Source organism: Acomys russatus, chromosome 3 (assembly GCF_903995435.1).
Source record: "Acomys russatus chromosome 3, mAcoRus1.1, whole genome shotgun sequence".
In the NCBI taxonomy this organism is placed as follows: Eukaryota; Metazoa; Chordata; class Mammalia; order Rodentia; family Muridae; genus Acomys; species Acomys russatus.
In genome coordinates this window covers 62,753,736-62,769,917 of record NC_067139.1, presented here as the reverse complement: position 1 = coordinate 62,769,917, position 16,182 = coordinate 62,753,736, and the positions used below count along the sequence as shown (strand labels likewise).

Here is a 16,182-nt window from a genome sequence, read left to right as displayed (position 1 = left end):
CCCTGTCTGATTGCTTTACTGAGCTTACTGTGTTCACATATCACAGTGGATTTTCTCAGCTGTACATAAAATTGAAATCATGTCATTTTTCAGGATAATGGGCAGAAGATCACAAAATTAGCTAGATCCAGAGAGTCAAATGCCATATATTTTCTCTTACAACAGCAGAATTTCCCCATGCTGTGTGTGTGTGCATGTACACATGTGAGTGTGTGTGTGTACATGCATGTGTATTTGTACATATGGTGTATGTGTGTATGTATATGTGTGTGCATGCATGTGTGTACATGTGTGTGGCACACACGTGCATGTGTTCATGTGTGTGTGCATGTGTGCACTTATGTTATGAAAGTAGAATGTGATCTCAGCCCCCTAATAGGTGAGCCCTGAGATCCAGCGGCTCTTGCTCTCTGCTTCTGCTGGGCACCTGATTGCTGTTTGGTGCTGGGGTGCTGAGCAGAATTGAAGAAGGCAGGGAGGAGATAGCTCCCTATTGGTCAGACTATCAGCCCTGCAGGTAGAGGAGAAGGGTGATAGAAGGACACATCCACTGGTAATTTTGCCATTTTCTTTCAGATGTCAAAGCCACCAATCTAACCAGGACAACTGCTACTTGTCCTGGACCGATCGTAGACAAACCAGGACAGTAAGTGGCCATTGTTGGAGGCTTTGAGGGAAAAGGCCAGTGGTCAGTGTTTACCAGTGTGGTATGGAATGTAAGGTGTGCCTTCTGTTGTGCAGCATCTATCTGCCTGCAGATGACCTCCGGTACCCTCCTACCTGGCCCAGTTCATGCTTGGTGCCCAGTGCTCAGGCTCTCCTGAGGGCAGGATGGAGGAGATGATGGGGCCGAGGGCCGGGATGTGTTCTTTAACCATCTCTCTGGGATAAGAGCGCAAACTCTGGTACAAGGTCACCACGGTGACACTATGCACACCTTTCTAATGCCTTCGCTCATTGCCACAAAGGCCATATGGTGTAGGTGCCTCTCATGGTTCAGTCTGTAGCCCTTCACTGTCATTACAGTGGTGCGCTCCTAGCTCCTCTGGAAATGAGTGCTCTTTACTCACAAGTCCACACTCCAGCAGTTTAGAATGCCTGAGTTTTAGCGTTAGCATGAGAAGAATTGGGGTTATCCCTTGAGCCAAGCCCGCACTGTTTCTCTTTTTGTTAGAGTGATCTATGTTTTACTCAGCCTGGACAATGGAAAAAACTTCCTGAATAACAATGTATTCGTTGCAAGCAAGCCCTGTGTGAGTACCCGGGTCGGGATGCAACCCCATCTGTGCAGGTCCTCTGGTTGGGGAGATCTAGTTGGTAGGTCAAAGAGCAGAGGGGTCCTAGGCAGGCCCCAAGGGCAGCTTGTACACATAAGCAACTTCTGTGACCCAGCCCAGTTTCCAGAAGGGCTAGTGAGGCCTGTACTTAGCTGTCGGCTAGGGCCTGTCCTTCATGTCTGGGGCAAATGGCCCTTCCATGTGGGTGTCCCAGGTCGGAGCACAGATGTTTCACCATTTCAGTCAGGGTATGTGTGACAAGAATTGGAGCCGCAGCCAGTTTCACCATTTCAGTCAGGGTATGTGTGACAAGAATTGGAGCCGCAGCCACTAGTGTGGCCCCCAAAGCACTTCGGGGACTCCTGTCTTCAAGCCAGGTTGTTGAGTCTGGCGCAAGGTGAGAGGATTGTGTGCCCAGGAAAAGAAAAGTTTCTCTCAGCTTAGAAGAACCCCACAGAGTGTTGAGTGGCCTCTCCAGGTTTGCCTGGCTCATCTCTCATATCCACATGTAAGCGGGGAAGATGGACTTGGATTTCACCCATGCAGTAAATGTCCAAACATAGCCCTGAGGCAGAGAAGGCTTGTCTTCAGCAGCTGTCGTTGATGGCTTCCAAGTGGTCTCTGCTTGCAATGAAGCCGTTGCTGAGTCCCAGGCTCTTCCTCTTAGTTATTTCTATGGTCCTTGTGCTTAGCAAACCTCGAACTCTAGGTTTGGACAGGCTGCAGCTGACTTGGCAACTGGGAACACAGTCCTGATCCTGAAGTTCTGTGGCCTGAGCCCGAGCCAGGATTGTGAACTCCTAACTTGCTATGTGCCCAGCAAAGTGGACACTGCTTAGGCCACAAGACACGCTCAGAGGGAAAAAGGGTGAATGCTTGGGCGTGGAGTTGGGAGGGGGGAAGAGAGGTCTTAGTCTGTTCCTGCACATCTCAGGCTTGCTGCCCCTCCCAGAGATTTGGTCAACAATAGCCCAGGGCAAAGTTAGCTGAGGCCATTGTGACGTCCATGATCCTCAGACTATGAAGGATCCTGGGACATTCTTACCTTGGCAAAAGCCTTGGAGCAGGACAAGAGGTGGGCTCCTCAGGTGTTCCCTCAGTTACAAGAAGCCCAGGAATAAGAGAGAGAAGAGAGACTAGAAACCAAGTGGGGCACACACCTAGGAGGGCCTTGCACAATCACCCTTGGTCTCTGTGGGATGTGTTTCTGGAGGTGGTGGCATATAACCTCTCCTTCTCACAGGCCACAACTCTGCCAACTACAGCTACAACCAGTAGGAGACTCACAACTAAAACAACACTTACGACTACCACAACCACCACTGAAAGCCCCACCACCATCCTGTTCACAGAGCAACCGAAGCCAAGCGGCAATGGATTCATTTTTGCCCCTGTCCTATTGGCCCTGCTGCTGACTATATTGCTGATTGGCTGTCTCTGGCAGCTATGTTCTCTTCCTCCGGTGAGTATCCTTGCCTGCTGCTCAGCCTGGGGCCCACGAGCATCCCCCTCATCTGAGAGGCAGAGACGTGGACACAAGGTAGCACCATTGACCCTGGGGACGACAGGACACAAAGACAGAACTGTCAGGTCTCGTCTCTATCCAGGGGAGCAGACAGTAAAGAAAGCCAAGGCCAGCCTGGAGGTCAGGCTCCCCTGAGCTTATCTTAGAGGAGGGAAAAGGTGGGGGCTCTGGTGCAGGTGAGACTAGACCTAGGTACAAATCGCTTTAGCTGCTGGGCTTCTCCTCGATCAGCACCTTCATTCGCTCATCACTCCCCAGCTGTAGAGGAGAATGGGGGGAGGAGCTCCAGTAGATCAGGTGGGGCCTGATGGGCACAGCAGCACAGACATGGGCACCCACATAGATTCTAGGATATGTGCATCCCTGCTCCAGATCAGTGTCCCCCATCTGCCGAGCTGAGGCAGAACCCATTCTACATACGCCAGCTTCTTCTGTCTGTTTTACCCTCCAGCCTGTCAAGGAGCTACCCCCGCCTAAGCCCCAGCCACAGGTAAGTCATGCTCCAGATGCTGACACTGTCACATAGCTAAGGACAATGACCTTCAAAAGAAGCATCAGAAGGCCCATCTGTACTCAGAACGAAGGACAAAGAGGATCTCAAAGGGTCCAGGAAGGGGCTCACAGTGACACATCACTCAAAGACACTGTCTTACCAGACTTTTAAGACCTCCTGCCTTGGCCACACAGTCAGCATCCTGGGGAGCTGTTTCAGTGAGAGAGCAGCTGCTTCTACTGACTCAGGTTTTCAGAGGACCACAAAGGACTCTGATGTTGAGGTTGCAGCTGGGGTCTTGAGAACAGGATTTCCTGTTAAGCCCTGGCTCCCATGTTGGAGGTCTTCTTGCCTCTGTGGGTCTGTCTTCATCCCTGTCTCCTGACAGGGTAGAACAGGGTGGCTGGGGTCAGCCTAGGTACCTGAGGGATAAGGAGGGTGAGAGTCCCAGCTGGCCCTGAGATGTGAGGGATGTCCCCAGGAAAGCACAGGAACAAGATGGGTAAGCATCTGTGGCTTTCGTCACCTGAGGACCAGAAGTCAGAGAGAGGGTGGGGCAGGTGGAGCCTGGGCTTGGGCTGGAAGAAGAGCAGCCTCCCTGTCGTGGTGGGACTGTGCTGGCTGCAGAGTGGCCTGGATGAGGATGGCTATGCAAAGCCAGAGAGAGATGGAAGGGATGGTTACGGGCTAGTGCTGGCCTTGCTGTACAGCAACCAGGTCAGACTTCTGCCAGTGAGGCTGGACTCGGGAGAGCCAAGGGCTCAGAAGTGGGCAGTTATTACTTTCTGGAGCTCCGTGTCTGAAACCCATGGGGAGGGGGCTCTCTGTTTTTATTCCTGTAGAAAACCTCCCCAAAGTGTGGGATACATCTTTCCTTCACTCCAAAACAATAGCTGAGAGGCCAAACAGTGCCAAGTGCTGTGCAGGGCACAGACAAGGATCAGACAAGTTTCTTTCCTTCCTATTAGCCCAGACAGAAGAGACAACCCCCTCCTCCAGTGTCTCCCCCAGCACCCACACCACCTGTAGCCCCATCCCCCATTGTGATCATCTGCTGCTGCACCTGTCGTGGCCTGTGTGTGAGCAGAGACATGGAGGTGAGAGGGCCCCATGGGGGCTGCGACTCCAAGCTGCCTGGGTGTGGAGGGCACAATTCTAGGTAACAGGGTCCTGTTCTCTGCTAAGAGGCTGAGAACAACCACATGTAGAGTGTGCAGGAGGGTCCACACCCCACCTGCCCTCTTCTTTGGAGCATCCAGGTTTGGGGACAGTGATCAGTGCCTTATCTGGCCAGTCCTTGGTCTCCAGGGCCATGTTCTTAGCTCTGACAATGTCTCTGAGGCAGGTGGCAAGTCAAGATCCACTGAATCACAGAGACTTATAAATTGAAGGAAATTTAAAAGGATCAAGCAAAAACATGTTTGTTTGCCATGAAAACTGGAGAAAGTCCAGTGCCCCTGACCAACTCGCTCTAAGTTCTTTGGGCACATGGAAAAGAGCTGACTCAGTGGTTTCACTAGCAAGATTAGGCAAAGAATTATTATAGGAAGGAGAGGGCTGACATGGAAACACTAATGGATGCCACACGAACCCTATGACGTTGACCTCTGATGGGCAGACAGCCCAAGTCTCCTTCCTTCTCCTGGGAGGTCCAGTCCTCCAGGAGGCAGAAGCTGGCTTAGCAGCAGCCTGGGCTTTCATCTCTGGTTTCTACTTGGCTTTGTTCTCTTCCTCCTTGGTCCTGCCTCTGGAAGCTTCCGATTTCTCTGCAGCCTCTCAGGCTAGCTGAAACCCAGATAAGCCTATATATTTCCTATTGCGTGAGGAACTGTCAATACAGGTTCTTTAGAAAGAGAGAGAGAAGGTCTACTGGCCACGGGCCTATCCTGGCATACAGGGCCTGCCCCCACCTACCGCACAGGCCCATTGAGGCTGAACTTTAGAGCTGAGGTTGTGGGGGTCCCAACCCCTAAAGCTAAGGCTCTTATGCCCTCTGTGTGGTCTCTGCTTGCCACCTTCTACCCCTCCAACCTCTAAACTTCTCCAAAGGCAGTGACTGGCTTCTCTCCCCACAGAAACAGTTTTGTCTCAGATTTTGAAATTGGGCCCCACAGTGACAATCCCAAACATTCAGGTTGTAAGATTCTTTCTCAGGAGAACCTTTGGGGTCTTTCTCAGAATTCCCTGGGCACAGAGTCCTATGAGAGAAGGATCATTTTTGCCTTTTGGGACAGAGTGCACATCCTGCTTCTCTATATCTGTTTTTCAGGGCAATGTGATCGTGTGCAACTTCAATCCCCTATGCTGCCACCAGTTGCCATCGATGTGGCCTCAGTGTGGTGACCAGGTAAGTGGGACTCAAGGCCAGTCCCAAGGGCAGAATGGCCACCCCTTTTGTTTGTGGTGACTGCTTTCTGGGACTGTGGCTCCAAACCATGTGCCAACATGAGCCCAAGACAGGAGACCTGGTGCTCGTGAGCCTCCTAAACATGGTATCCATGAAGTCAATGACTGGCCATGGTTAGAGTGATGTCTGGCTAGTAGTGACCCTATTTGTCAAACATTAAAGGTTCTTCCGTGTGTGTGTGTGAAGGGAGGGAGAGAGCCTGAGACATACTACCTTACTTCAGTGTTGCAGAAAGAGTCTTGCTGCAGGTGGATCATTGTAATATATGTAATAATATAAATGTATATGTAAAATATTTAAAAGTTAATAATTAATAAAAGATTAAAAAATAAAATCAAATAAACTAGCAAAAAATTAAAAAAAAGAAAGAAAGAAAGAAAGAAAGAAAGAAAGAAAGAAAGAAAGAGCTCCTCTCATGTGCTCTGGAATCTGAGACTAGAGCACCTCTCTTAGCCTGGCAACGGGTGACCTGATGGGTACAGAACAGAGCAAGAGGCTCAGTCAGGGAGGATGGATAAATGGATGAGTTGGGATGTGTAAAATGGGCAGGGAAGGGCAGAAAGATCCATCTAGACAGGGCAGGGTTGAGGTCTGTATGGTAGTTGCTACTGTGGATGCCTAAAGTGCAAGCTGGCATTGGAAGACCTGGAGGTGGATAGTGGGAGCATCTCTGCAGGATGTTTCTGTGGGGAACTGATTCGAGGGTGGGTGGAGTCGTGGAGAGTGGGAGCTGTACTTGAGTCTGCCTGAGAGGAAGACGGAGGCCTGAGTGGGCAGGGGAACCTAAGGAAAGGAGGGGAACAGATGGTGCTCTCACCCAAAAGGTCCAGGATTATATCTGTTGGGCCACAGAGAAGCTGTTCTGTCCTAGCTAATGCCCATCAGGACAGAGATAGGAGCCGGCACCAGGGTGGAGTCTGAAGGAGAGGTGGGTAGTATTAGCAACACAGGATCCCAGGAATGGCAGCAACATCAAGGTCTTTGGTCACTCACAAGCCCATGTATGATGACCATTCCAAGCAAGTGCCTTCTGCATACTCTAGGGAGTTTCCGTGAAAATGAGGGATTTTTTTGGGGGGGACAGACAGATACACGGGGCATAATGGGGTCCAGAGAGAGTAGGAAGCTCAGATTTAAGTAGATGAAGAGCCAGCTAGCCCTAGAGGCTAAAGAGTCCATAGACAGGGCCCAGTCAGAGCCTCACATCATGGATTGTGGACATAGCAGCCCCTTTCACAGGTTGAACAAAGCCACACGTGGTGGTTTGAAATAGGTATGACCCCCATAGACTCAAGTGTTTGAATGCTTGGCCCATAGGGAGCAGTACTATTAGGAGGTGTGGCCTTGTTGGAGTAGGTGTGGCTATGTTGGAGGAAGTATGTCACTGGAGGCGGGTTTTGAGGTCATATAGGCTTAAGCTATGCCCAGTGTGGGACACGGTCTCCTTCTGCTGCCTTTGGACCAAGATGTAGAACTCTCAGCTCCTTCTCCAGCACCATGTCTGCCTGTACGATGCCATGCTTCCCGCCGTGATGATAATGACATAAGCTTCTGACACTGTAAGCCCGCCCCAATTAGATGTTCTCCTTTATAAGAATTGCTGTGGTCATGGTTTCTCATCACAGCAATAAAACCTTGGGATACCACATGACCTGAATATCATTGAGGATGCTTTCTGTCCCCAACCATAGAGGCTGCATGAGGTCCAGCCAGGGCTCTGGTGCACACACAGTAGGGATGCTGCTGGCTTGCATAATAAGCCTTGGCCTTTTGGTGCAATTGGAATTCTCAGGCCTCCACTGACCGTACAAAAACATACCCTTACTTCTGTCTTAGTTAGGGTTCTATTGCTGTGAAGAGACACCATGGCCATGGCTTACAGTTCAGAGGTTTAGTCCACTGTCGTCATGACAGGAAGCATGGTGGCACACAGACAGACATGGTGTTGGAGAGGCAGATGAGAGTTCTCCATTTGGATCAGCAGGCAGCAGGAAGAGAGAGTGGCACTGGACCTGGCTGGAGGACTCAAAAGCCCACCTCCCACAGTGACACACTTCCTCCAACAAAACCATACCTATTCCAACAAGGGCACACCTCCCAACAGTGCTACTCCCTCCCATTGGGCGATTTTTATTCAAACCACCACAGCCTCCAACCTGCCTTATAAAATACATCAAGAATACCAGTGAGAAGGGAATTGTGAGAGAGGCTTTATTTTGAAAGATAGTGGCTTTAGAAAGCTTAGTGCTCCCAGGAAGTTTTTTGTCTAAATGGCTTCTAGTAACATCTTTAGCCAGGCAGCCACAGGGAAGTCTTAACCATTCTTGAATTGACCAGACTCATGAGTTATTTTCATCCTCACAAAGGGTCTGCTTATGCTCCAATAAACACAACATTATCCCTGGGAGAAAGCGGGAAGGAGGGTGTTCAGGGGGCCTTTTGAAAAACACTACCCAACAATTCCTGTCTGTATTCCACTTGCTAGAGGTCACCCGCAAGGCCACCTTGGGGCACTTTACTTCGTAGCTGAGCACCCGGAGTCCCTTAGCAAAATCCACCTGCTGTTAATGAAGAGGGTAAATGCATGTAGGGTTACTGAGCAGCATTTGGTTTTGCTGACCCCTTTACGGAGCAGTAGACCAGAGAGAGGTTTAGAAGCAGCCCCGCTTATGGGGGAGGGTTTTGTAAAAGGCCTGATAAAGACTCTCCAGACGGCTTTCTGGGCACAAGAAACTGGTGTGTGCTAGGGGAAACCCTGGGACTATGAAGAGTGGGAGTCGGGCAAAGAGTGAGGGAAAAACTCTAGGCTGAGAGGGAAGTTTTTATCCCCCATCTGGCATCTTTTGTTTGACACAAACTATTTCTTCCATCTGCTATGTGAGAGAGCCTTCCCTTTGAATGGCTGTGCTTCAACCTACCTGTTAAAAACCGTGAACTCACCCCTACTCCTGTCCCACAGCATGCGTGGTCCCCTGTACTTGTCACAGACTTTGCACACTGAAGTATGCCATGGCTTCAGTGAGCTAAAATCAAGTTGTTTCCAGGAATCCATACTCGGTTCCTTAGTGCGGGGTGGGAGGTCGGGGTGGGATGGCCCGGGGTGGGAGGGGCCTTTCTCCACCTCCAAAGCCAGCAAGGCAGAGCCTCTGCCCACAGCATCCCTGACACAGGCTCCTGCTGGGGTTTGCATATGCTCCTCCCCCATCTCTAGCAGGTCTCCCCATCCCCCAAATCCTCAATCACAGCCGGTCCCAGAAATCCTTTTGCTGGGTAAGGCACAAGAGACAATTTTTCTCAAGGTCAGAACCTGCAGATCTTCCGCGTCTCCATGCCACCCAGACTTTCTGTTACTTATGTCAGATCAGGAAGGAGAGTGCAGGCTGGAGGGCAGGACTCAGCGGAGGGAGAGGAAGGGCAGATCCGGGTTGAGTTTGCCCATAATGCCCCCTACAGCCCAGCCAAGCAACTGCAGCTTCAGGGCCTGGTTGCAGTGGTGTCTCACTCTTCTGTCTCTCTCCTCTCTCCTGTAGGAGCAGTGCACCAACTATGGCTTCCTGAAGGCCCTCTGCGCTCAGGACCCCTGCAGCCCCAAGGTCAGCCTGGCACCTAGCCAAGACTGCACCTGGCACCTTCCTCTAGCCTCCTGCTCTCAGTGTCACCATCCTCCAGCCAGCTGCTCTAGGCTTCCCTCCAGGTTGCGGCTGCTCCCCCTTCATCCCTGGGCTAGTGAACCTCTCGGGCACCCCAGAGCCAAGAGCTAAGAGGTCTCTGCTGCTGTATCCTGTGTATTGAGGATAGGATTTTAATAAAAAGAAATAATGGATTGGAACTTGTTGCTGCTCATTAGCAAATGTGACATGGGATGGTCTCCTTGAGATGTGTGTTTCTGCTGCACCTGCCAGAACAGGACTCTCTAGTGTCATGTGACTAGACAAGGCCCACTAGTATTTCTGACAACTCTATTTTTATCTATTCCAAAGGGACAGGGTTATGTTCATGTGAAAAGATTTTTGTAAAACCTGGTTTCTTCCAATGTTTGAGTTACATACACTATTTTAGTTTCCTTCCTTCGATTTTTATAAAGAAAAACATTTGAAGTTCTCCTCTATGGAGCCCTATGCCTCTGGCCTCTAGTTTCAGGCTACTTCTGTCCTGGGTGTGTCCTAGACAGAGGCAAGGCCACTCCAAGACAACACATCTCTTTCCAGATCTACCATGTGACACCCCTCCCCCAAGTCCAGCAGAGTTCAGGGAATGTTCTGGACATCCATTGTGTCCCTTGTTACTGTCCTGTATGCTCCGTGAGAGTTGTGCCTCATGTGACATGCTCACCCATCTAGCCTGCCCAGCCTGTCCATGTGACTGTCCAGCTGCTAGGCCCTCGGGGGTGGACAGAGGAAGCTGGAAAACTTCTATACTGTGGATCCTGCACCTGTGTGCTGAGCCTCTTAGAGGACTCAGAAGTTCAACTTGGCCCCATTTTCAGACTCATCCGCAGCATGCCTGTGAGTAGCTGTGCTGGTTAGATTTTTTTTTTTTATCAATGTGATGCAAACTAGAGTCTCCTAGAAGGAGAGGACCCCCATCAGCGACCATGTTTTGCAGTTCACATCCTGGCTGTAGAATGCCTTTGCCTGGCAGCACATGACCTAAGGTGTGTCCAGAGCAGCTGCATCTAGCTTGGGTCAACACATCTTCACTTGGGTCAACAGCCCTTTCATCCATCCTAGCACGTGACTTAGCCCCAGTGGACTTCATAGCAGGTTTCCATGGGAGAAAGTAAGACCCAGGTAACGGGGTGGCTGTTGAGAGTATCCTTGGGCATCACAGCCAATCTCTGGAAGCTCTGGCCCAATGACATCATTTCCAAAGGCTTCCCCTTCCCCCTACTGCCCCAGCCTGTGCTACATCAATGAGTCAAGGCCAGTTCAAGCCTCTGAGATGTTTGTCCTTGGGCTAAGCGAAGGACGGAATTCTCTTGCAGAGGGAAGATTGCTGACCTGGCTTTGGAGCTGAGACCTAGGATCATGTATGCCTAACCAACCACCATTTCCAAGGAAAAAGATGAAAGAAGGTAAACCAAGGGTATCAGAAGGATCCCAGACCAGAGAGCCTCTGTCTTGTCATCAGCAAGTGCCTTGGGCACCTCGACAACCCTGAGCACACCAAGAGTCCATTGCAAGGATGCTGATGCAGATGGACAAAGTGCCTGGAGGCCAGCCAGGACTTAACTTGCTGTGGTTCAGTTTATCCAGGAAGGAAGGATTCCAGTCCACTCTTGTAGATCCCTTTTCTGTTCTCTCCCTTGACAGCCAGGAAGGGCCTAAGAGTCAGTCCAGCCTACCCATGTCTACACCAAGACAGAGTAGATTCCTGACAGGGCAGGAAGCTAGTAAATGCTTGGGGTTGCAAAGGAAAGGTCGCTCTGATCCTCAGGGCTGAGGGAGGGGATAGAACAGCCCCAGCAGCCTCTGCACAGGCCGTGGGTAGGCTGCCCAGGTGGCTGAGAAGGGTGTCTCTGGTATCCAGTAGGCTGAGGGGCATCAAAGACCCAACTGGGGCCAAAGACGCTGATAGAGCACTCAGAAGCCCTACAGCGGCCTTTTTGCCTTCTAGAAGTAAGTCAGCCACAGAGGGCCGTGATCTGGGGGTCTGATCAGAATGAGAGAGACCGGGGAACCGTTAGCTTCTATCATTGTGACTAAGAGAACCATGGTTGCTCCCTAAGGGCCACTTGGAGGCTGGATTGGACAGGTATCTGCTTGTCCAGGAGAGAATGGAGGCCCTGGGGCTCTGACATGGCTTCTGCTTTGTGTCTATTGGTGTCACTTGTGCCTTGGTTGCAATGATAGACACGTCTGGAGCCTAGTGTGTACAGATCCGCTATACTTTTGTTTTCATTTAACATGTATACTTCTTTTTGAATCACCACTCCTTTTCAGTTTCTTGAGATTTATTTTGCTATTCATTTTCTAATATATTTGGTTAGATTTCTAGCTTATTTATTCCCTCGCTTCTTTTCTGTTAACATAAGCTCTTTGGGTCACAAACCTTCCCATTTCTTCTCTCATGGGATATTTGAAATTTTGATGTGTGTTGTTTTGAGTGATTTCTCTTTTGAAAAATAATTATATCTATATGGCTTAAAGCTTTCAAGTGTGTGTGTGTGTGTGTGTGTGTGTGTGTTTAACATTCTGCTTGTCATTTATTACACATTAATCGCACTGTGATCAGAGAACCTGATTTACACAGTACTGTCTAAGGCTTTTTGGGAGACAGGACTGATCTTACCACATGATTTGGGGAAGCCCCATTGAATAGAGCTTCATAATTGTCTTGCTGTTTAAGTTTTCTAAATTTTGGCATGTGCTGTATTCGGTTTCTCGGTGTAATAGAGAATTTGGCAAAATACTCCTTTCTAAGTATCATTTGTTTTATTTATATATGCATACATGTTTAGTATGCCTGCTGTTTTCTTGGAAAATGAAGCCTTTCCTTTAGGAACTTGTTCTCTTTAACTCTAAGAACAGTTTCCGGTGCTGAAGACTCATGCTTCTTTTTGTCTGGCCACCATCCCCACCCTAGCTATCATTTATGACCCATTCTTGTTTTACGTTTGCGTGCTTTTATTTGGTATATCTCTTCTAAACGTATACAGCTTGACAAAATGAGTTTTACCTGCCATTCTGAGTGTATCATCCACGGTCACCATTTGGACTGGCCCTCTCTGTGTGTGGGTCATTCAGTGTCACCATTCAGATCCCGCTCTGTGTGTGTGTGTGTGTGTGTGTGTGTGTGTGTGTGTGTGTGTGTGTGATTCAATGCCACCATTCAGATCCCCCTCTGTGTGTGTACTGTGTGTCATTCAATGTCACCATTCAGTTCTCTCTCTCTCTCTCTCTCTCCCTCTCTCTCTCTCTCTCTCTCTCTCTCTCTCTCTCTCTCTCTCTGTAACTGGAAGGGACTGTTATGAGAATCTGTCCCATCCCTCATACTCTGACACATTTCCATCAAGAAGACGCCCCATCCTAGGCTGCTTCTAGTCAGTGGCTGGGCCCATTGATTCCCCTTCTAAGAACTTCTTCGCCAGTCCTTCTTCCTTCCTTCTTCAAAGATCTCCCCAAATTGGTGCATGTGTATATCATCCGCCCAGTGTAGCATGTCTTCAGGATGCGACTCCTTTGCACGTCTTAGCTGATTCACACGCATCAGTGGTATGCCCTGGCTTTGCACCTCTGAAGATATCTTCACCATGCGCTTACTCCTCTGTAAGAGTGCAGGTGGGCACCTGATATGTCCATTGTTTTCCAAAACATTTTCACAGCTTGATGTCACTGAGTACTGTGTGGCTACTTGACAGTGTTGCCTGGGTAACCTATGTTTCGATCTTAGTGGCTTTTAAAATATGTTTCTCTGACCTTGATGATTGTCTATGTGGGTGCCTGGAGCTCCAGCCAGGGGCCTAATGTCTATGCTTCTTTCTGTAAACAGAAAGATTTGCTGTGGTGGTTTGAGTAAGAATGACTCCCGTGGGCTCATATATTTAAATGCCTCATCAACAGGGAGTGGCACCATTGGAAAGGATTAGAAGGATTAGGAGGTGTGGCCTTGTGGATTAAGTGTGTTACTGGGGTTGGGCCTTGAGGTTTCAAAAGCTCAAGCAAAGGCCAGAGTCTCTCTGTCTGCCTATGGGTTAGGATGTAGCTCTCAGGTACTGCTCTAGCACCTGCCTACATGCTGCCATGCTCCCTGCATGCTAATTCTGGGCTAAACCTCTGATACTGTAAGAAAGCCTCATTAAATGCTTTCTTTTATAAGAGTTGCTTTAGTCACGTCATCCCTTCACAGCAGCAGAACACTGACTGAGACCCATAATTCTGAGGAAAGTTCATCTCCAGCCTTATCTATCTCTCATTTACTTTGGTAACAGATTCCCCAGCCCTGGGAAAGGCTTTGAAGAGTCCTGGATCCCTGTTGGCCTCAGAACAATTGTGTAAATGAATAGCCAGAAGAAGCTCAGGACTTGGATGGGTATCCTTCAAGATACTTAGCAACCCAGGTTCAAACATCAGGGCCCCGTACACAGGAGTCCTGCAACTGCAGCAAACAACACCTGCCTCCGACTCTACCCCATCTTCCAGGGAACCCACAAAAGTGGAAATTCCTAGTCCTGCAGGACATGGCCTCATGGGCACCCATTCTCAGCCGTCTTGTTCACAGGGCCCCTTCCTGCCTCACCCCACCCCTTCTTCTAAGGTAGTTACCTAGAGGACACTTGGTGATTGTTAGCAGCCAGGAACCTTGCTGTCATCCTCAACTTAGAAAGGTGGGAAGGCAACAGGTACTTTTCCAGTGAAGGTAAGGAAGGTGGTAAGGTGCTGTGATACCGTAGCTCTGCTAGCTTGGGAGGGATTCTAGCAGTTAAAGGAAAGCGATTCGAGAGCAAATGGGAGTGGGGGAGCGAGAAGACAGGGAGAGTCCTCCAGCATTTCTGGCAGTAGCTTTTCCTGTGCCACCAAGCCTTCATGACTTCTATCACGGCCAAGAGGGTTCACTCCTTTATTGCTGGTCGTAATGCAAACTAGTACAGCCACTTTGGAAAATCTATCTGGGGCTATCTCAGAAAACTGGGAATAAGGTTTCCTCAAGACCCAGCTATTCCACTCCTTGGAATATACCCAGAAGATGCTCCACCACACAACAAGGACATTTGCTCAACCATGTCCATAGCAGCCTTATTCATAATAGCCAGAACCTGGAAACAGCCTAAGAGTCCGTCAGTAGAAGAGTGGATAAAGAAACTGTGGTACATATACACTATGGAATACTACTCAGCTATTAAAAACAAGGAATTCCCGAAATTTGTGGACAAAATTATTCAACTAGAAATGATCATGAGTGAGTTAACTCAGAAGCAGAAAGAGTCAAATGGTATATATTCACTTATATCTGGACATTAGCCCAAGGGGCATGTCCCATGAAAGTCTTCACTTACCAGGAAAGTAGGACAGAGGGGAGGACATCCTATTGGGACTCTAGGTGAGAGAAGCATGGGAGAATGGAGAAATAGAAGGACCCAGAGGGTCCTAGAAACCTAGAAACCTAGAAACCTAGAAACAAGAAGAACATTATGATGAATGGATCTGGGCCCAGGGGTCCTGCTCAAACTATGGCACCAGCCAAGGACAATACGGGCAGTAACCTTCAAACCCCTACCCAGATCTAGCCAATGGACAGGACATTCTCCACAGTTGAGTGGAGTGTGGGGTCTGACTTTCACACGTACTCTGGTGCCCCATATTTGACCACATCCCCTTGATGGGGAGACCTGGTGGCACTCAGAGGAAGGATGCAGGCTCCCAAGAAGAGACTAGATACCCTATGAGCATATACAGGGGGAGGAGGTCCCCCTCAGTCACAGTCATGGGGGAGGGGAGTAGGGAGAAAGAGGGAGGGAGGAATGGGAGGATACAAGGGATGGGATAACAATTGAGATGTAATGTGAATAAATTAATAAAATATATTTTTTAAAAAAGGAACTTAGAAGTTGGAGTGCACTGTGCAACTACTCAGAGGTGACTGAAGATGTCGCCTCCAAACACCAGGACTTACTGAGTGAGCCTGGAGCTTTTGGCAGTCTGTCAAGCTCCGGAGCCGGCTGGCGAGGAGGGAGAGGTCGGTGGAGCGGGAGGTCTGATCTTTGCTATGCTACTTGGGTCTTAGGTCCCGGGTGCCTCCTCTGCCCGCCCCGGAAGAACCAAGGGTAGGGGACCCTCTAGAAACCTGAAGGTCCCGCCCCCGAGGCGGGGCCTGGAATCCCGCGGGCTCTACAGCCAAGTTCAACAGCGCACACTGGCTGGCACGCCGCTGGTACCCTCCGGCCCCGCTGATGCTGTGGGAGAGCCTAGGTGAGACATGCCCGGAGGCCCTACTGGACAGACTCACGGAAGGGTGAGGGCGGCGGAATGCTTCTCCTTTCCTTGGCTTTTCCCGGTGAAGAATTCTCAAGTCCCGCTTTAGCTTTGCCAAGCGGAATTTGCCTTCTCTCTGTCGCCCTCACATCTTTCTCCAGTTCACTATCTGGGGCCCATCCTCTGCCTTTCTCATTTTGTTTATTCCTGTGTCTCTCTCCTCTCACTTTCCCCCCCTGTAGGTTCATCTTTATTGATGATTAGTCCTTGCATTCCTGTTTTCTTTCCTTCTAAAAAACACTTCTCGTCTCTTTCTTCCCGCTGACCTCACTATTTTTTTCCTTCACACAATTATGTTTTTTCTCCTTGGCTGACGTCGTGGTGTGTATGTGTGTGTGTGTGTGTGTGTGTGTGTGTGTGTGTGTGTGTGTGTGTGTGTGTGTCACAGTCGCACTTCTTGATACCGTGTTTCCATACATGCATCCCTATGCTTTATTATTCTCAACAGGGCTTGTGCCGAATGCTATGGCACAATTCTGGATGCGTTCCATGACAGATATTTACAACGA

General features: G+C 49.5%; 1 protein-coding gene across 1 annotated transcript in view; it reads left to right on the top strand.

Annotated features, from left to right (window-relative positions):
- Window positions 1-15,877, top strand: part of LOC127187102 (anthrax toxin receptor-like) — a 33,414-nt gene extending 17,537 nt beyond the window's left edge. Inside the window, exons 11-19 of the mRNA XM_051143334.1 lie at window positions 577-646; window positions 1,175-1,265; window positions 2,521-2,739; window positions 3,254-3,292; window positions 4,264-4,392; window positions 5,565-5,642; window positions 9,233-9,295; window positions 15,426-15,610; window positions 15,856-15,877. Of these exons, the coding sequence (XP_050999291.1) occupies window positions 577-646; window positions 1,175-1,265; window positions 2,521-2,739; window positions 3,254-3,292; window positions 4,264-4,392; window positions 5,565-5,642; window positions 9,233-9,295; window positions 15,426-15,610; window positions 15,856-15,877 (896 nt within the window). The remainder of the gene's footprint in view (window positions 1-576; window positions 647-1,174; window positions 1,266-2,520; window positions 2,740-3,253; window positions 3,293-4,263; window positions 4,393-5,564; window positions 5,643-9,232; window positions 9,296-15,425; window positions 15,611-15,855) is intronic.
- Window positions 15,878-16,182: the final 305 nt, after the last annotated feature.